This window comes from Ascidia mentula, chromosome 6 (genome assembly GCF_947561715.1).
Source record: "Ascidia mentula chromosome 6, kaAscMent1.1, whole genome shotgun sequence".
In the NCBI taxonomy this organism is placed as follows: Eukaryota; Metazoa; Chordata; class Ascidiacea; order Phlebobranchia; family Ascidiidae; genus Ascidia; species Ascidia mentula.
This window is the reverse complement of record NC_138571.1, coordinates 8,598,449-8,620,041: the sequence shown is the minus strand read 5'-3', so window position 1 is coordinate 8,620,041 and position 21,593 is coordinate 8,598,449. Positions and strand designations below refer to the sequence as shown.

The 21,593-nt window shown below is 35.1% G+C and overlaps 3 protein-coding genes across 3 annotated transcripts; 2 read left to right on the top strand and 1 right to left on the bottom strand.

Moving 5' to 3' along the window:
* The first annotated feature begins 3,430 nt into the window (after positions 1–3,430).
* LOC145905700 (monoacylglycerol lipase ABHD2-like) lies at positions 3,431–7,883 on the top strand. Its single transcript, XM_082992968.1, has 9 exons — positions 3,431–3,832; positions 4,021–4,228; positions 5,426–5,593; positions 5,652–5,835; positions 5,895–5,981; positions 6,042–6,158; positions 6,222–6,291; positions 6,390–6,474; positions 6,810–7,883. The coding sequence occupies exons 1-9, from the start codon at positions 3,668–3,670 to the stop codon at positions 6,950–6,952; spliced, it is 1,227 nt and encodes a 408-aa protein (XP_082849094.1). The 5' UTR covers positions 3,431–3,667; the 3' UTR covers positions 6,953–7,883.
* A 93-nt stretch (positions 7,884–7,976) lies between these two features.
* Positions 7,977–14,798, bottom strand: LOC145907499 (E3 ubiquitin-protein ligase TRIM71-like). The gene is made up of 11 exons (XM_082994912.1): positions 14,229–14,798; positions 14,019–14,162; positions 13,836–13,948; positions 12,783–12,957; positions 12,350–12,473; positions 12,021–12,258; positions 11,419–11,746; positions 11,113–11,295; positions 10,508–10,694; positions 10,235–10,407; positions 7,977–10,104 (listed from the first exon to the last, which is right to left on the bottom strand). The coding sequence occupies exons 1-11, from the start codon at positions 14,622–14,624 to the stop codon at positions 9,886–9,888; spliced, it is 2,280 nt and encodes a 759-aa protein (XP_082851038.1). The 5' UTR covers positions 14,625–14,798; the 3' UTR covers positions 7,977–9,885.
* Positions 14,799–18,773: 3,975 nt separating this feature from the next.
* LOC145906504 (zinc metalloproteinase nas-13-like) lies at positions 18,774–21,333 on the top strand. The gene is made up of 10 exons (XM_082993936.1): positions 18,774–18,869; positions 18,948–19,025; positions 19,208–19,300; positions 19,484–19,639; positions 19,802–19,927; positions 20,001–20,167; positions 20,383–20,518; positions 20,573–20,705; positions 20,798–20,895; positions 21,047–21,333. The coding sequence occupies exons 1-10, from the start codon at positions 18,818–18,820 to the stop codon at positions 21,058–21,060; spliced, it is 1,053 nt and encodes a 350-aa protein (XP_082850062.1). The 5' UTR covers positions 18,774–18,817; the 3' UTR covers positions 21,061–21,333.
* Positions 21,334–21,593: the final 260 nt, after the last annotated feature.

Genomic DNA, 21,593 nt, shown 5'->3' with positions numbered 1-21,593 from the left:
TTATAGTGGTTGAAAAACTATGCGCGGACGTTGTTGCGCAAGTACAAAATAAAATGTCAGGCTCGAAGAACAAAATTAGAACAAAAAAAATTAAGAATTATGTTTGCAGTTGCATGGCCGAAACCTTGTCGTGGCGAGCGCAAAACCTAGAGAAGTATGGGGGCTATGGTTTTTGTTGCTCAAATTTGACAATGTTTCGCAATTTTTTTTTGTTCCGTGATCAAACAACGCAGAAATGTTTTATGCTATACCACGTGATCGCAAGACTTTTGGATTGTTCAGATTTTGGTGTTAAAATCTGCGTCCTGGGGGAAATTGCCAGAATGTCCGGAATTTTAACAAAATATTCGGTGGTCACCGCACGCCGGGACTTCAAAAAATATCATTTATAACCACAATACTCAAAATTAGTCACTGACAAAAATGTGTTCGGAATTGTGCTTTCACAGATATGACAACACTACAGCAGTGGTTCTTAACCTTTTTTCTATCACGCCTCCCTTTAGGCCCAATCTCTGTATTTCTTTTTAAACTTCTTTTTAAGAGTTTCTTGGTTGGGAATTGCCCTGCTCGAACTCCTGCGTAACAGAGTTAATTAATTGTGTGTAACAATGCATGGGCGCCAGTGTTTTGGTTGAAAGAGCGCAAATGAACAGGCTGTTGCCAGGACGAGAGGGCAGTTTTACTATGGTGTCCAGGGTTACATAACTACTTTACCCGCTCCCCCAGGGGCATTTTGTCCCCCTGTTGGACATTATTTTGGCTAAAAAAGTGTATGTTTGTTTTGTGAAAAAATGAAAAATTTTTTTTTGTGACGTAACAGTAATATGCGGATTTTGCATGTAAAGTTTACTGTAAAATTTATTTTAGTAAAAACATGCGGATTTTTCATGTAAAGTTCACTGTAAAAATATGTGACAGACAGCATAGAACATTAAAGTCACTACAAAAAAATGAAGTTTTGACGCCTACAAAATTATTTCGCGTTTCCTCTTTACTTATTGATTGCCAATAACTTCGGTCAAGCGCCCGACTCGTATACCAAGAAAAAAAACTGACCGGGATTCGTAGTCAGGATAACCTGGTTTCGAATCCCGGTATGGTAAAAATCCTGAATACACTTGTCGATTGTTATACTTGTTTGCCAAAAGTAGATGTTGGGAGACAGTTGTGACTTATGAAATGCCATGGATTCTTCCAAAGGAAAAGCGATGGGAACTGCTCAAGCAATGATAATTTTTTTCTGAAAACACAGCCCTAATATTTTCCTTTTTTTAATTTAATATAACCACCGGCTAAAAAAACAAAACCTGCCCAAACCAACAAAGCATTTTGGCAGCGTTCGAGGTGGACATTTAATTCTCGCCGGCGAACTTTCTTCAATGGAAATAGGCCTATATGTGTTGTGCGACGATGGAAACATTCCAACAAAACCAATTGGAGTCAATCCATGGGTCCTACTACAACACTCCCAGAAAAATAAAGCACCCAATTGACAATCCGGTGACGCTGACGAATTTAAAGGTATGTTCCGATTGTCTAAGTACGCAACAAATGTTGAAAGTGGACTCTTAATGTATATTTAAATACAGGCAATTAGCAACTTTTTGATTAAACGAGATGGGTGCAGATTGAACCCTTGGGGTCCGTAAATGAACAGAGCAACCTTCTCATTAATAATTGCTCAACTTATTTTGTCCGTCTGTGTTGGTTTTGTTTGGTTGGGGTCGCCAAGCAGTTAGTTACGAGTGCGTTCCATTAAAATACAACACGGTAGGAAAAACTGAAACCCCATTTTGACGTCAAACGAGCAAGGAGAGGTCAATCCGGTTTTGATCACTAGCATTACACGACAGGTCAAATCGCCCACATACGTCATGGCCGTGGTGAGAGTGCAATGTAAATAAACTGCATGATCCAACTCCAAGTGATGTGTAAACCAAAAAAAGTTACCATCTCGAAAAATGTCCAGCTAATTCGCAGCATCACCAATTGATAAACGACGACGTCGTATAGAGTCACCATCGACATGGTCTAAAAAATAAGAACGCTGCTTTTTGATTTCGAAATATCGGATTAGTGTCAGAACTCCGATCTATTTGAAGGATATTTCTAATTTTTCGTCAGGGTGGTTGACCTTTTTCTAAAGGTGGTCGACTCAAAAACATCGAACACCGCGCCATTATAATTTGTACTTTGATTTTATCACAAAATATACACGCTTGGAGGCAAAAACTAATCACGCAAGTCAACGTCTTTTAAAGATTTTTTTGAAAAAATAAGCTCGTTTTTTTGATAATTCCCAACTATTAATTCTTCACACATTTGGAGTTAGCCTTTCCTGCAGAACTCTTACAGTCTTCTGGCATTAGCCTCGACGACAATTCTGTTTTCATTGTAACTAGTCAACCTATGTGAACGCCGCAACATTGCTTGTGGAAAAAAACAAAAATCTTACAAATAAGCACTGTATTCACACCGTATTAATTGTTGTGCAGAACACTAGTAAGTGGTAATTAGGCTACGTTTTTAGTTCGAAATACAGTACAGGCCCCATATCAGTAATAAATCCCCAAATTCATGTTTTGAAGGCCATCAACATTAATACCCATACTAAGTGATTTGCTTGTTTGTCCACAACAATTCCTGTGGTCGGTGACCCATGAAGATCTACTCTGGTACTATTTAAATAGAAAAAAATTGATTGCAGCTGCACCGGACAAGACACAACAAGGATCTGAGGAGCTTCCAGGAGGATCTTATATGTCCTATGACCTATAGGATAGCAAAAACAGTCCCAGGGGGCAACCAAAGCAACTTTTTTGTGACAATTTTTTTGTCATTGCGTAGAAAAGGGTTGGGGCCAACATTAAATTGCAAATTGGATGAGGTTTTTTGATTCATTTTTTCGCAAAACTAATTTCCATTTTTTGCAGCCTATTCAGCTAAAATAATGTCCGACCAGGGGGCGAAATGCTCCCTTGGGGGCGCTTCAAGCAACTATCCTGCAACTAATTTTGACCTGAATGCGTAGACAAGAGGCGGGCCTAACATAAAATCACAAATTAAGGTATAATTCTGTGATTCAATTTTGAGCTATGAGCACTTGAACATTTTGTTGCTTTTTCAACTAACTTTTTCACAGCACACAGCACCAAATGACTAGCTGAATGAGAAGGGCAAAAAATGGCAACAGCACGTGACTCCCTGATCATTCAACCCGAAAATTGACCCCAATGCATCACTGGTTTCCTTGCGACATCACCGAGTTTCTCTATGACCGAGGGTACAAGACGGGCATTTCCCGCGGGCGAAATTTTTTAACAGAAATACTGATATGCGGTCTACAGTAAATAAAAATTGTACAAACTGAAAAAAATTTTTGAACCCGAACCTGAACCGAATCCGTATACAAGCGGCCCTGTTCATAGGATCATTGTTTGTTTGATATATTTGGAAACCATGTTAAAAGGGCAGCCTGAAAGAGAGTGACGTCATGCCAACCTCCAGGAAATGCATCAGTGTTTGGTCACGTGAGCATCGAGGATGATTGCACCCACGTTCGCTCAGTATGCATATATGTACAGTAAACAATATCTGCGCATGTGCAAATATGCTATAGGGAAAGTATATTTATAGCCAAGATATTGTTTCGTGTTCTAAATTAATGATGTCACTGTGCTTCGGTTTTGTGGTGAATGTATCAATTTTAAATGTGTTGGTTGCCTTGTCACTCGGTTGCACTTTTCTTATATTGTTCTTGAAGTTCCTTAACTGTTTGGATTCTCCTGCATCGCCGCGCTTACATCATTCAGGGTCACTGTTTGTGAAGGTTTGTCAAAACATGTTGTGCAGATTTCACAAAAACTTTTTACATTTTTATTGCAGTATAAACCCAAATAATATATGTATGTCAGTGTACTTCGAAATAAAAACATGATGTCAGTATAGTTTTATAGATTTTGATAAAACTTGTATACATCAGCTGTTCCTAAAACTAACTTCAAGTTTGTTTTACAGCGTGTTATTGCAAAATGTCCATCATTAAATCAAATATATCATCCACCAAAAATTTGGGGCAAATGTGGCCACATACAGACAGCAATCTACGGAAAACTTGGTCGATGGAATTGCCCTCAACCTGTTGGAATACGACATGAAATGAAATTTTCTAGTGGAGAAACTGTGACTTTTGACATGTTTCAACCCAGAGGGACAACTCAAAAAGGTTGGGTTTAACTTTTCCAATAAAAGTGTAGGAAAGGCCGGGTAATAGAGATAAAATATTAGTTTTTGTGTAAAAACATGCTTTAGAATATAATTATAACATCTTTGGTGGGTTTAGGGCCTTTAGTATTACATTTTTTTGAATCAGTCTTTAATGCCCCGAGTGTTTTAGTATGGTTTACAACTAATTTAAAAATGTAAGTACAGTGTAGTAAAGATCATATTTGTTATACCCAGTGACCAAAAGTGCATCCATATATTTGTCATGTTCACAAGTTGCAGAGTTAGAATTTGTTTTCTCCTTTTTTTAATTGGAAAACTGATCCTTGATGCTCCACATTATTTGTTATGCTTACAAAACCTTCAATTGTCACCAAGCACATAATGTGTATCCTAAACCAAACGTTTCACAGTATGATAGTCGGTCCAGCACAAATAGCTAGCCTGGTAAACATATTTTGAAGTTTACATATTTTTTGAAGGTACAATATTTTGCTGCAAATGTTTTCCACATTACTTGTCCTAACAACATTTTTTCTTATTTTATGATATGTTGAAAAGAATTTAATACTGATGCTGCCAGGCATAAAGGCGCCGACACTGGAATTTTTTTGCTTATGCCAAATTATATGAAGTCAAAAAATTGCGTCATATAATGCCAAATATCTGAATGCTTGTTTTAGGTTTGGTAAGACCGCATTAAGTATCAAACAAAGGGTAATTCCAAAACAGAGTAGTAAGAACTGTAGTTAAATTTAGACAACATGTATTTCCTGTTTCGCAACTTCACAGGCACTCATGCTGAAATTTTCCCTGTTCAAATTTTTCGCAGAGGCAGTGTTTGGTCCAAGACCCTTTAGAACCACCAAAGTATTGCACTTGCACATGCAAAAAACATGATATATACTTAAATTTTTTAAAAAATTCAAAATTTTGTGAAAATAATCTCTAATGCCCCTTGATCTCTAGTACCCCATAATCCGCAATAAAATGGTATCTGAACTCTTTCTGTGTGTATCCAAATATTTTGTGTGTTGGACCATCCCTAAAAAAATTTTTTTTGTAGACATTTACACTTTGTTTAAAGTAGGCCTAATTGTACACCACTAGCTAGGGAATGTAGGGGATTTTCATGAAATTTCCAATGCTATGTGTGATAAAAAAAAATTTTGCCAAAAATTTGCTTTTAATGTTGCAGAATGTTGTACCATTCTGATATGTCCTGGAATTTGCAACTCATCAGAGAAAAAGTATATTCGAACATTTGTGCAGTTTTGTGTATATCGAGGATACAGAGTTGCTGTATTAAATCACATTGGATCCTTACCTAATGTTAGGTTAACTTCACCTCGGATTTTTACATACGGTATGTATTTGTGGTAAAAAGTTGGTCTACTAGCTGAACAACGTTTACCTTTCTCAAGGTGATACAAAGTATTTTGCTTGTATGGTGGACAGAGTAATGAAATCCTATCAGAATTCCAAATTTGTGATTGTTGGGTTCAGTATGGGAGGCAATATTGCATGTCGTTACTTGGCTGAAGATCCTGCAAGACAAACACAAATAATATGTGCTGTTAGTTTGTGTCAGGGATATGATGCAGTGAGGTTTGTGATTGTGTTTTTAGCCACAAAAAATAGTGGTAATACATGGTGTATTTTGATAGGTCAACTGAACCTTTGACAAAAGGTTATCGACGGATATATAATTACCTTGTTGCTGCTAATTTTAAAAGGGTTTTGAAGCCACATTGGTAAGAGCAACTTGAATGGTTGGGATTTTTCGCTTTAAACCTAATACTTTGTCATGTCAGGAAGGAGCTCTTTCAAGAACAAAGAGTATGCAATGATTTTGACCTTTCACCCTATTTTGATGAACAAAAAGTAAAGCAAGCAACAACTATGCAAGAAATAGAGGAGGGCTTATTGCGGTATGTCAATAAAAGATAACAATAAAAAATATTTACAGTATAGTTAACTTGGGCAATTTACAGACATTTTGATGGCCATCCCAGTGTGTTGGATTATATGCAGCAAAGTGGGTGTGCACATCTGATAGAAAATGTAAGTTAGAAAAGATGTTTAATTACATTCCTAATTAATTTTGTTGGTTTGTAAATAATGATTAAATAAACAAAGCATATTAAAGGCCTATATTGCAGATAAGCCTGCCAATTTTGTTGTTAAATGCTGAGGATGATCCTCTAATAGTCTCAGATGTCCATGATGTCCCTCATAAATATAGCAGTAAGTATTTATCACCTGCCTAATTTATCACATAAATATATATATTTTGCAAACATGTACTGTTGTTAGCTGGCAAGACCACCGACACTGATAAGACCTGATAGGTCAAAACACTGTGTGTTGTCTGCAATATTTGTATTGTCCAGTAAAATAGTCATCAAGCGAGTGTTCATGTAAATGGTTAGGTTGGTTAGTATGATGCTAAATTCTGAAGGTAAAATAACATGAAATACCATATATAATGGCATGGTAGCCATAATTGGTCATTTGTAAATTGTAATTGAACTTGATGCACAAATACTGATTACATTTTACTACGATTTTGTGTAACCAAGGCAATCAAGAGAAAGCACTGTTTGTGACCACAAAGCATGGTGGACATCTGGGGTTTTATAAAGGAAGATGGTACAGGCCTGATGACACAACACTTCTTGAGGATGTTGTCATAGAATATGTAGAAGCTGTGTTGCAGGAATAATATCAGTTTCATGCATCACAGAAATTGTGCAAATTTTTAAATCTTTGCAAAATTCGTTTTTTTTTGTTTTGCACTTCGGTTTTAAAATTTGAGATTTTTATGCCTTGTAGAACTTTTAGAAACTTTGGCAACTTAAACTGTTGTCTTATATTTAGCAACTATTATGTTCCTTTGATAATAGGTGTTTTTATTTGATTGTTAAATTTGAAACCTTTTTTCTTACTTGAACGTAGCAGTATTGTGTGGGCTGTACATTCGTTCACAGAAACTGTAAGTTTGTAGTGGTGCCTTTATTTTGTACTTTCTGCAAACATAAGTGGAAAAGAGTTTGCAAACATAAGTGCTGTTGAATAGTTAATATTTTAGGTAAATTTTTCTGGCTTTATTTTGTTCATTTTCTTAGCGTTTGATAGGACATGAAACATTGTGTATACAAAACAGTAACATGATCAGTCAATATGTTACAAATACCTATGTGACACATATTTTTTTTCATGTGTACATTGCATAATTTGTTTCATGAAGTTTATGTGGCAGTGGTAGCACCACAGGACTGTTCTCTTTTTTACGTAAAGTCACAATAATTATTCATCATGACACAATTTGTTGTGACAAAATCAAATATAACCTTTGCCTTTTTTGGTTGGGTAGTGAGCAATCAGTTCGAAAGGTGTAACCAATAAAACTCCTATTTTAAAGTTTTTTGTTGAGCTTTAGTACAGAAGAATTAAGCCACTCAAACAATGCTCACACTGTGTGTATTTACAATTAGTAAATTTATGTGAACTTCTTTATAATATTGGTTAAATTGCACATCCAATATGTTTGGAAATTTTGTGTTGAACCAGTTTTCTCACAATTAAATAAAGTTTTTATGTGCATTGTTGTTGTGTTATGCAAATACTACAATCACCTTTGTTCTTGAAATAAACTTACTAATTACAGTGGAGTTGTTTTAAAGCCAGATGTGTTTTTTTCATTGACATACATAAAACATTTTTTCTGCAGCAAAAACCACTCATCCTGGAGGTATAATACAGTTTTATTATGTACAACTTTGAACCAAGTTCTTCGATAAGAAATTTAAAGACACACAACAATGGTGTCACTCACACTTCGTGCTCCTGAGGCTTATGGCGCTGTTTTTGTTACTACAGTGCAATTTGTTGTAGAAGGACGACATGGTACAGTAAGCACATAAATGATATGCAACAAGTCAGTTTTACAATGGCCAAACAGTTTATAGCTGCACACATTTACAATGAAAGAATTCAACACATTTTGAAATCACAGAACTAGAAAGTGGAACTTGAATGCAGGTGTTTTCAAAACACTGGAACTGACAGAATTTTATTTTTGAAAAAAATGCCTCCATACACAAAATAAATGTGAGCAATAGCAATGTAAAGTTACCAGAGGTAGATTGATTTTGTTTATTGTCTGTGTCAGGCAGATGCCAATTGTTTAACGTGACTTTGTCACTTGTAGGTATTATGAAACCATACCACATTGAGGTATAATTTACATTGAATGGTTCCCTTACAGGGAAATCTGAGGTATTGGTTGACCTGATGTAGGAGGTAGGCGCAAAGAGAGAGTTCTCACAAAAACTTTGGGTTAGAGTTACTAGGCAAATTGTCTTTGACATTTTTGCTTTGGTTACACCACTTGTAATGGTGTGTCAAATAGAGTACTAAGCAAAACATCATTATATGTAGAAACAGAAATCATGCTTAACAAATTTAGCAAAAATGAAACCTAGAGAACAATTGACCATCACACAATAGCCCATGACACTCAAACACAGTGCATTAAACAACTTTAAATGTGCATAAATTTTGGCCAGTTTGAGAGCTTTGCTCTTAAATGTCAATCAACCGGGTGAAACAAGAAGATGAAACTTGACATGTAAGTAAACCTTGTAAAACGAGAGACAGGATTTACTTTAGAAGTTGTAAGAACTTCTTTATTGATATTGGTAAATATTTTAACTTGTGACTTGAAAGTGTAATGATAAGTCAACTAAATCTACAGTCATAATACAGACAAATACATGAAATAATATCCCAATACATATATACCAAAAACGCTTTCATGACTAATGGTGGTAATCATTGGATGTTTGTGCACAAAAAGTATTTCCAAACGACACACTATCTTGCAAGTTTAAAAATTATAATTAAATATAAATAACATACCCATTATTTTAGCAACATAATAAATACATATTCTACTTGCAAGTTATGAAAAAAGTTACCACTGATTGTTCTGTTGCAACTTTGTACTATAAAATCCTATTTAATAGGAAGCAAAAAAATACAGAAAAGTTTAAGCAACATCATTCCGGCAAATAAACAATCACCTTCAAAATACGAAACTAGATAAAAACAATTAACAGAATCCATTATCAGTGTAAAAGCACCTACTCCAACTAATATTGGATTTTAATTTGCATTTAATATATTTGTTATGGCTATTTATACAAATGACAAATAATAACTTTTAACCCCCTGTAAAGTCCAAAAAAAATTATATAATTATATTTTAAAAGTGATGCAATATAAATATTTTTTAGAGAAATAATACATATGTACAATATCTGCAACCTAAGCTGTCAAATTTACATTTGGTGCTGGTGATGGAAACATGCAAGACTATTCTAAAATGTTTGAAATATTACACTGAATGTTTGTATACCTGAAGAAAAAACTAAGTGGATCCAAAAGTATACCAGAATAATTGTGAAAAGGGATTCAGATGAGAGGTGAGCCTCAAAGACAAGTTTCTTGCTACAATGTAACAATAACATCTAAAACAGAATTTTGTACTTAAAGTTATTATGTTTTCCCAAAGATAAGCCTGTGAAAGATAGAACAACACCTAACAATGACAAACAATCGTATTGATGAGGTGGGTTTGTTAGAGGTAGAATTTCAAAACACAACCACACGATTATTTCCAAAATCAACTACTGCTATACGGCCTTGTTTGGTTAGAGTCACTCCTGATGGACGATCAAGCTGGATAGAACTTGCCACTTGCAAATTTCCACCAAACACTCCCAACAAACCACCAGATGGGGTAAACACTTGTAGTCTATGATTTCTTGAATCCGCAACAACTATATTGCCTTCCTCATCAATAGCAACCCCCTGCAACACATTTCTGATATAAATTTTTTATAGACTTTTATAGACTGTGACATATAATATATGTAATTTATCCAATAATTTTCTAGTAATATCTTTCCTACTGTAATAAAATGAAAATTTTAATTATCACCTGTGGTCGTAGGAACTGAAGTTCCTGGCTGCCTTCAGAGCCCAAATACCTTGCTGACTGTAAATCTGGCTCAATTATGACAAGTCTATGGTTGTTAAAGTCCGTCACGATGAGTCGCAGATCTTTTGTGAAAGCTACTCCTCTTGGTGAATCAAAATGCTTCCACATTGAACCTTTAAAAACATGTTTTTTGTCAGTTACACAATAATTCTTTTATTTTGATGCATGGCATCACAAATTTACATTTCAAACAGTAAAGGAACAATACAGCACCTTCAAATCCATATTTGCCAATAAATGTGCCTTCGAAGGAAAATATTTGTACTCTGTGGTTGCGAGTATCAGTGACTGCAATCATTTGATTTGAACTGACAGCAACATCCCATGGATAGTTGAATTGTCCATTCTTAGATCCTCTTTCACCAAAGACACGTACAAATGTCCCATCAAATTGAAATATCTGGAAAACATTTTGTGGAAAATGTAAACTTACCCCCAAAAGTATACTTTAAATTTAAATCAATCCTGTGTCAGGCACTATTCCAAATTGTTTACACCAAAAGTCTCAAATTCAAAATTGTAAAATGAAAACTTGTGCTTATATATAGGTTGATCAAGAAGTAAGACCAACTTACAAAAGAAAGAATGGCAAATGGTGTTGAAACAATCGCAATAGCTAAATCTTTTTTTTGGAACTAAAGATATCATGCTAATATATTTGACTGGATACTTTTCAATCCCAAGTAAAACAAACGACCTAAATTAATGTGACTAAATATTTTCAAAATCATATTCCACACAAAAAGATCTTAGAGACCCCTGGTTTAAACTGTTTTTATTAATGTCAGTTTTGTAGGCTACAAATAACTATAGTTTACCTGAATGCGATGGTTGTCTTTGTCGGCTACAATAATGTTGCTTTGTTTGTCAACAGTTACACCTGCCGGCCGGTCAAATTGTCCTGGTCGAGAACCAGCAGTGCCAAATTTATGATGAAAACTCCCATCAACGTTGAAAATCTGCAGGCGATTGTTGCTTCGGTCAGCCACTATTAAATAACCCTGCAAACAATTTGTTTTTTGAAACATTGCCTTAGAAAAAAAAAACATATATACAAAAGTTGTTGAAATAATAGGTATGAAAACAAAATTCACTAGTAAACAGTTTCCATTCTTTCACTTTACCTGAGAATCACAACATATCCCCCAGGGACGACACAGATCACCAGGTTTGTCACCTTCCTTGCCAAATATTAGGAAAGGTGTGTGTGAAGCCCTTGTAGAATAACTTATTCCTTGCTTTACATCTAGAATGTAAGGGCTGTTGCGAATAGATACTCCGCTGTATTGTACAGAAACACCATATTGTCCTTCAAAAGGAAATTGAACACAAAAAGAATATCTGCCGTCCCCTGCATCAAGAGCAGTCACTCTGTAGGTGGAGTTATCTGGTCGTTTTACTAAAACCTCAAAATGGTCTCCACCACACTGTTTTAAAGTTCCAGCATGATCCCTGCAAAGTACATATTAATATCAAAGTAACAATACTAAAGATATTTTCTGCGGTTGGTTTGTTTAATGTGACAACATCAACAAAACACATATTTTTGTTGTATCATATGGCAATTGTTTTCAACAAGAAATCTGTTCCTAGGTGGTTATATAAATACTTCATTACTTCTATATCAGAAATGGGTGCAACAACAGCTTGGTGATTTCAGAGGGGTGCTGACATAAAAAAATATAAAATCTATGTACTATGTCCATAGGTAAACCTAACATCAAACCTTGCTAAAATAAAAAATGAAGCGTTTCTTCCGCAGAAAGCAGTGTTTGACATGTTGCCTTCTCTGCACAGAATAGATTGTTGCGCACACACTGATGTCCGCACATTTCCCATTGTGTTAATTGCCACAAATAAACTGGGGTCAGGTGGAGTGAACAAAAACAAATCATCTTCTTGAGGTGGCACAGTGGAACTTAAATGGGAAGATGAAACAACAGCTGCCTGAATTTTGTCTTTCGCTAAAAAATAAAACAATCAGTAAAATTCCTAATATATACACCACACAAGTCTTGCTTGTAATAATCATAGAATCTATTATGTTAGAATTACTTTGAATAACTTCTAAATCAGAACCAGAGTTGATGACATCATTCACTTCTTCAATTGTTGATTTTAGGCTTCTAGCAGATCTTTGCAAAACATTTATTTGGGAACTGAGTATTTCTTGCTTTACCTGCAAATTATAAAAAAGTGGGTAAGCAAAACAAACATATTGCAAGTATGAAAACTATTCTTTTCAAAGCAAATAAAACAATTTTAATTTAACTTTTTTTATGGTTAGTATATCCGTAATTATATAATTAGTCAGAAATTATATCGATCAGCACAGTAGAAACACTGTACACAGTATTCAGACAAAGTTAACAGTGAATCTTGTGTATACGGTCTCGTGTAAAATGTGTACACTTGTGGTACATGTAAAATGCAACACAATAATTTTAAACATTATATATGATGTTACTAAATTCCAATGATCACACACCTGTTGAATTTGATTAACTTTTCCCACTAACTCTTGTTCCCTTTGTTCAAGAGCAATTATGTGTTTCTGCACAGTCGCATGAATTTCTGACTTTACCAGTTTACTTCTCGCTACTACTCTCTCTGCCATTTGATGGACAATTTGAATGTTTTTTTCCAATGTTTGGTAGTTGTTTCTAAAATACAAGAGGGCACTATATTATAAAAAAACAAAATAATATTTCAATACTAGTGAAATGTTTACTGTTGTCAAATGTTAATGCATAAAGTGTCCAGTCTGTGGCAAACAGGCTACAATCGGTCCAGTAATGTCAAGCGTCATTACTTCTTGTATTATCAACTATATGCACAATGTTAGCTATAACTCTATTTTTCTTGCCCAATGAAGATATGTACTTGCTCCTAAACCAGACAATGATCAATTTTGTATTACATGACAAAGAACCGGAATGAACATTACTGAAGTATTGGTTTCGCATCCTAACAACAACTGGTGAATCACCACCTTAGGTAAATATTCGTTTTTTATACGTTGCAAATAGTAGTTGATTTCTACTGCAAAATTACAATGTCACCATCACATAAAAGAAACAACATAATTTTCCCAAAACATAGTACATGCTAGTATAGCACACTGCAAAAATGACCTGCGAATATCTGCTACTATGTGACATGTACATGTATCATTGTCTACTCCCACGGGCATGTCAAAGTCATTTGCGAGAACGAAAACTTGTTGACGTTGACAGATGTGGCATTGTTCTTTATTTTAGGGGCAAAACTTTGTTATTCCCGCCAGTGGCGGATCTAGAAAAAATATGAGGGGGGTGTTCGGTTTCGGTACCTAATTTATGAAGCCGTTAGATGCGGTTACAATTTTTTTTTCGGACATTTATCATGTTGTAATTTTTTGTCAAAATCCACTTACTCCAGCCAAGTTCTTAGTGTCAAAAACATACTACTGAACATAAAACAATTTGCATATGCTCACGAATGTCCTAATTATTTTCGCTAGTTCACCAATGCTACTAAATACAAATTAAAAATCACCAACCTTGCCTCCGCCAGCAACTTATTTGATGCAGTTTTACTGCCCTCAACCACCTGCTGTAGATACTGAAAATTATGACCATTATGTTCAAAGATAGTACATTGCTGACATATAGCCTGTATTCAAAAATAACCCATTACCAATATGCTGTATATATTTGTCATTACATGATATTACAACACTTACTAATGAGCAAGTTTCACAGAACAGTTTATACAACTCTTTTGGATGAACATTGCAAAAATCCTTGTTATTTGCACAAGGGGGAGGTAGAAGGTATGGAAGTGTACGGTGATGTTCACTATTTGAGGTTGTATTAGCTTGGTCAGCCTAGAAGCAAACATACTTATGTTTCCCTGCATTTTGACAAACTACTAATAACCTTTGCATACATACCTTCACAATAACATGATCTTTTGTGAGAGTCACACGATAATGTGCTGAAACACATTTTGCACACAAATGTTCTTTGCAATCATAACAATATGAATCCGCTCTTATTCCATCATCACATGTACAAAACCGTTTATCTTTTACATCATCTTGTATTGACATTGCTTCCAAAATATTACCAATCAATAAAGATGTCAATGTGGCATCATTGAATGAGGTCATTGTTTCATTTGAAGACTGCATAAATATTCCACTTGATGTGCTAGGCAGGGATTCGTTGATAGCATTACATAAGGAATTTATAGGACTTTGTAGGGAGGTAGATGACGCAGCAGAGTTGCTGTCAGTGTAAGGATTTTGCACAATTCCATTTCGTACCACATTGAAAGGGTCTGCCATCACTAACAGAAAACCCAATCTTCTAACAAACAATGTTTTTCCAATTTCTCATGGTTGCAAAAGTTCTTCAATTGAATCACGATTGCCCATGTTTCAGATGTGCCACAAATACATAATTCTGCCACTAAGTGACATTTAGCAAGATTTAATGAACGTAATAGTTCTGAGGTAGAAAATCTTTGAATAAAAATAAAAACGTTACAAATAACTATTTAGATATATGTTAAACATCCCACATCCGCTATTAAAAGGTGCCACAAGAATAAATAAAAAGTCTGCTGTAAAATTGTACGAATATAAATCCAACATAAGTTTTATGACTACAAAGGTCCCAAGAAAAAGTTACGTCTCGTTATCACTTTCCACGCGAGAATTGTAATATTTTTCCTGAACCCTACGTTGGTAACGCAACGCTGCACCTCTGACCAGAAAGAAAGAAAAATGTCGGAACAAGGTACAACAAGAACATATAACCAAAGAAACGGTAAACGACAAAACTTTTTTCGACTGAAAATTTTAATGCACATAATGTTCTGTCCGATTTTGGTAATAGTTTTTACCAATTGTGGTTAATTGCACGAATCAATTCAAAACAGAATTTGCAGATAATAATACTGATTCAGATTAAAGCAAGCATGTGCCAATTTACCATATTTTGCAAGTTACAACAAACATTCACCAAAAGTTGTGTTTTTTTACTATTGTCATTCTGGCAGAATCCCAAATTAATTTTTTAATAAAAAAGTTCCGCTTAATTGAGCAGCATTTCACACTGAGGTTTAACCTCTACAATTGAGTTTCTACAGGGTTTATATCTTAGCATGTTACACTTTTTCAAAAACTAATTCACTTGACAATTATTTCGCATTATTACTACCACATAAGTCTAGGTTTTTCATCAAAATGACCTGAAACATGGGCCTTTTTACGCTTTTTGCTTTACCGGCGACGTCACTTTCAATCAAGTGCCAAACCACTTTCCGCTACGTAGAATTTTATTTAAATATCTCTGTCTGTCAAGAATTGCGTGCCGAATAGCGTGAACGTAATAAAAAGCTTAAACAGTAGTGCCGTCAGGCCTCTTGTCACAATAATCATGTGATAAGCAAAGTGGAGCCAATGATATGAATTGTGTTATTTTTTTTTTAATGAGGGACTCTGTCAATAGAATCTTATGTTTCCAAGTTTTTACTGAATATGCTACACTGTTTTCTTTTTTTTCAACTCCAAAATACGATGATAAGTTCGTTGCTTCGGAAGAGAATTATTTGTGACCGTTTTTTTTATTTAAACCTGTGGTTCCCAACCTGAATTTTATCGCGAACCACTTCGAAATCCTGCACAGTTGCCACAAACCACCTATCTACTTCATTAAAAAAATTCCATTAAACCTTGTTTTGGTCGCATTGTTTAAGTAACTGGCCGTATATATGAGCGTATAATTTCTAAATAATTTGAACTGTTTCATCTATAGATTATATTGTAAGCACCAAACATATTAATGAAATATTTTTGTGCACCATTTGTGGTTCGCGTACAACCGGTTTGGAACCACTGATCTAAGCTTATAAACCCACACCTATAATTTTCTATGTAGGTATAGACATCATTACATAATAAATCAAAATGAAAGATTTGGAAACGGTATTGAGGGATATTTTTTCTATAAAAAAATTAAAGAATAGGCTAAACTAAAGTTTCTGGCAATCGTAGTACCCGTAAACAAATCTACAAAACAATCGAATTGTTTGACAAGTTTTCTTGTCAAATATTTATTATCAAATGCAGTTCAATGACAAATATTTTGACATCACTTCGGCGAAAAATGGAATTAGGTGCTTTGTCCCGTCCCACTATGGAGAAGAGCTAAACACGTAGTTTGTAAGATTTGACCCTTAGTCCAGACATCATTTTGCAATCAATTTTTCCTAATGAAACTATTGGCAAATGTTAAGTTGGGAGCGGAAAGTGATTTACCACTTGATTGAAAGTGACATCATTGGCAAAGCGAAAAACTTAAAAACGTCTCAAACCGTGTTTGAGGTCTTTCTGACAGAATACGTGATATCTCTACCGATTTTTACTACTTTCACGCTATTTGGCACGCAATTGTTGACAAATGCAGAAATGGCGGAAAATACGCATTGTTTTCATTCTAACTCTATAGCACATGCGGTGTGCGGATGTATGAGCGAGAATTGCCAGATAAGTTATGCCCAGTTAACTTTCAAAAAGCCAGCCATATGGAGAAGGCCAAACTGTCTAAACGTGAAAGTGGAAAGGTATTTCGAATAGAGATATTGTGTTAGAAATTCTTGATAATCTGCAATATTTAGCCAAGAAACTTACCGGAATTGTGGAAATCAGGAGAAATAACTTTGATTTTAACTGTGCATCTAGAAAGCATGCACTCGATCTATATGGAAAGCTCGAAAGGGGTAGCCTAAAACACTTACGATTATACGAAAGTGCTGACAAAGTTAATGTCGATATAGGATGGGTTCCTATACCCTTTCCGAACAAGGCAGCAGCATAAAAGTTGGAATAAAAATATGAGATTATCAACAGTAAAGGGAAAGAGGGTTTGCTTCCAGACATGCGTATCGCGACAATGAACGCAAGCGACCTTGAAGCTAATCCAATTCCTAATTATATCAGAGTACTGGACTGCGAATTCTATGTTACATACCATAGGCAGGTATGTAACAGCCTGTAAATACTGTGGGGAAAAGGGGCACAAACAATTCGATTGCCCTTAAATTGGATTATCCAGAGCTTGGAAATGTTAGGATTCCAAAACGTTCGAATACAAAAACAAACCAAAAGCACGAAAACAAAATTGGTGGAGCCCCAGTTGAAACTCTGGAGCAACAACATAAAAATAGCGTCACTATTACTGATGAGAGTTCAAACGGCGATAGTGCCAAAGTGTTAAACACAATTGCTGGTCACGACTTGACCGATGAGTTTTACACCATGGAAGTGAGCGGTAAACCAGAAAACGACCAACCCCCTAAGAACTGCCGAAAAAGCAAGTCTATCAGTATCTGCGATAGTGCTATTGTTTTGAGCTGTCCAGGATGCAACGAAGAAATCCTAATAACCTCAAGATCCAAATCAAGACGCACTGTTCGAAAGAATGGTTTGTGACGGTACAATGCTGCAGGGATGAAGTGTTCTTTTGTGGAAGTGGGAACCTAAGTCTGAAAATGTCCGACATGTCAAAGGCCGCTTACGCCATGTTGCCAGGACTTCCACCTGGAATTCCGAAAGAAAGAGGACATCTTCGAATGCATCCAGTGCGAAAAGTATTTTTTATTATGTGTATTTGTAATTCGATGAATCGCGTTCTTAAGGCAACGATGAGTAAAAATTGTTGCAATGCTTTGTGTGAACGCAAAGTGATTAAATATGATTGTAGAAAAGTTACGATTCATCTTGTATGAAATAGAAATTTTTCAAAACAATAGTCTTAACTAAACAATGACTCCCCGGAATACTTTCACAACCCTTTCGCCGAATTGTAAACCTTTCTGGTGCATCGCAGAAACCTTAATAAACTTTGTGCAACACTGCAAACTAACCGGTATTTTTCGTCTTCAATTCCCCGCGCTCAGAAATCGCCATTGTCACTATCCCGAATCGACTTTTTTTTGGTCGATCACAGTCTAATCAGAGACGTGGTAAAAGTTGACATTATTCTTGGAACCATGTCGGACCACAGTATGCTAACCCTATAGATGTCGCTATAAACCCATCTCCGAAAAGAAGTGGCTACTGGAAGCTTAATACTACGCTTTTAAAAACCGAAAAATATATGGAACTAATCAAGGAAGTCGTAAACAACTTCATTCTTGAAAACCCAGCAAAAGCCTGTGTTCAATATGTGAAAAATTTGATTTTGTTGCCTTAAAAAATATATAAAATTGCAAATGAAACGACTTTTGAACGTATATAATATAAACCAATTTTTGATGAAAACCCGGGCTTGAAAATGAAATTCATGTGTTTAACAAAATGCTGCGATGTCAATTTCAGTACGAAACAAAAGTTTCACACTGGTGGTTGATAACTTCGCGGTAGTGTCAATCTGTACAATGCGCAAAAGAAATGATTCAGCACATTTTTGAAGGGTTTGACAGTTACATGATAACTGAAACTGAAATTGACTTCATTTGTTTTATAAAACTGCAATGAGTGTGCTTGTTTTAATTATCGTGGCAAGTTTTTGCTTTTCGTCAGGCGGTGAGTTTTTACAGATGGAAAGTATATTGTATACAATACAGTTATAATAATTCACTGACAAAACATATGTGTTTTAAGAAACGAAGCCTGTCAGCATTTTTGAAGAATTTCAAAGGAGTGTAACTGGATTGTTACCCAACAACCGAGAACTTCAATGTAGGTTAAAACCGTAACATTACATTTTTAACTTAATAATCTGTTCTTCTGGCATATATAAAAACGTAACTTTATTCACCGACGTTTCGCCTGTTATTCAACAAGGCTTCCTCAGGTTACCCTGATGCCTGGCAGCAACAAAAACATTATATTACATTTTTATATTTTCCTTGTATTTTTAGATTTAACCCAAATATGTCCCACGAAAGAACCTGAAAATATACGCGAAGAAGAAGAATACGACTTCGGTCCACTAGAAATTAACCAATGTCAAGGTAAATTTAAAACTATTAAAGCAATGGGCTCATATAGATACACCTGCGACTATTATAGGTAATAGCCTTGTTTAATCCAAACACATAGGTCCAATGATTTTGATTGTTTTCCATTTGCTAAGTTGAAAGTAAAATTTTGTAGCAGACGCAATAATAACCTACTTCGTATCATTACTTCTATAGTGCCCGGACCACAATCATACAAGAACTGCGAAGACTTCGACATTTCTGTTTGTGCCGAAAGTTGCTATCTCGGATATGAAACCAATATAGAAGGCTGTGTAATCAGTTGCAAGTGCAAATGGTTTGGTTTATTTGACGGAGACATTCTTATGACTGGTAACATGTCAAATTTTACACTTTGTACACTTAGTTTAAAAGTAGGCTATGTATGGAGCATGCACGAAAGTAAAAGTTTATCGCTAAACGAAGGCATTATGTATTAAGAGGAATTTTCCATTGTATTTTCTATTATTTACAAATGCACTTTTGTATTGAAAGATGAAGATATGCGAATGGTTTTTGGGTCACGTAATCGGGGTGCAAGTCGTAAACTTCATCGTTGGAACAATATTCCGGAACTCGACAGAACATACAAAATACCGTACACCTTTCACCCTTCCATCCGTAGGCATTACACACTTGTATCAAATAAAATCCAGTAGCCTGCTATATGTCTCAGACTAATGCATATCCACAGAAAAGTCAAGTTTTAAAGCGAGCAGAATTTTGGCGGCCTTTAATGATTTCCAGGCTCAAACTTGTTTGCGCTTTAAGCCAAGAACAGGGTTGGATGTCGACTACCTGGAATTCAGTAATGGCAACGGGTGTAAATCATCTATTGGAAGAATTGGCGGAAAACAAACAGTAGGTTGTTTGCAACAAAACGATCGTTTTATTTTGCTGATAATAACTAAAACAGCAACACTTTTTATTGTAATTTCAAAACGTTGCTTTGTTTATATTGGTGAGTAATATAGGGAATACATTTTTGTCTTACAATTAGACACAAGGAAAAGTCAGTATAGTATACATTACGTAAAAAAGCTTGTACACGTGTGCTCTTTTTGGTGGATTTATAGATCTACATCGGTTATGGATGCGGAGTTAAGGGAATAATTATACATGAAATTATGCATGCTTTGGGTTTCTTTCACGAACACACGAGACCTGATCGTGATGCAAATGTCAGAATTTTGTGGCGAAACGTTTCAATCAGTAAGTTAAGATTATTTTATTTTTCGTCTCGGGTTACTGTGTTATTTTTTGTAGACAAATTGAAAAACTTTATTAAACTGCCTTCTTCTCAAATTGATTCAATGGGTTCACCTTATGACCTCAACTCAGTATTGCAATATTCTGGAATGTCGTTCAGTAAAAACAAAAAACCGACTATGATAGACAGGTCAGTTTTTGAAAACTTCAGTAAAATATATACTATATATATATATATATATCACAATCACTTCTGACAACAGTTCGACATTCATTTTGCAGGAAAACAAATCAGGCTGTGATAGCGCAAAGAAGGGGATTTTCAGAAGAAGATGTAAAACAAATCAACATGATGTACAAGTGTACATCGTATTTGCATGGTAAATATAAAGAAGCAAGCCTTTGATTCTAAATAATAATGTATTTTGTCACATACGTAAATGTTCAAAAGACATTTTTACTCTTAATTTAAACATTAGTATTTGTAAATATGTGGACGAAAGAAAAAGTTTGTGTCGTTCGTTTTTGCAGATTTCAAAATTTAGAACAGGAAGCTTTGGACTACCGACTGTTGCTGACTACTTCTGATTCTTTCTATTTGTTACATAAATGTATTCTTTTATATTCAGAATGACAATTCATTTTCGCAAGTAATTATGTACCAACTTATTAAAATTGTGTGGAAGTGCATTTCGTTTTGTTGATTAATGTTTTGCCGAAAGGTCCAAAACAGATTTTTTTGCCGAACACAATGTTACAAAAAAGTTTTCTTGAAGATTTTCACAACATTTTCGTGCAGTTTCTTTACTACTTGTTTGATAGAGTGACGTTGATGTAAACAATAAATAAAAAAAATATTGCTCAAACACACATGTCTTTTAATAGGTTACATCAGCAATATAGATAATTAGGAAGGACACGGAAACCATTTGTGGAAAAATATAAAAACATCAATTAAATCTCAGATTCTTATCTGAGAACATATTACAGGCTTTCATAGTGACCAATATTTAAAATCTAACCCTCCGAAAGGTTGGTTTGTATAGTGTAAACACGTGTAAATAAAGTTATCCGATCA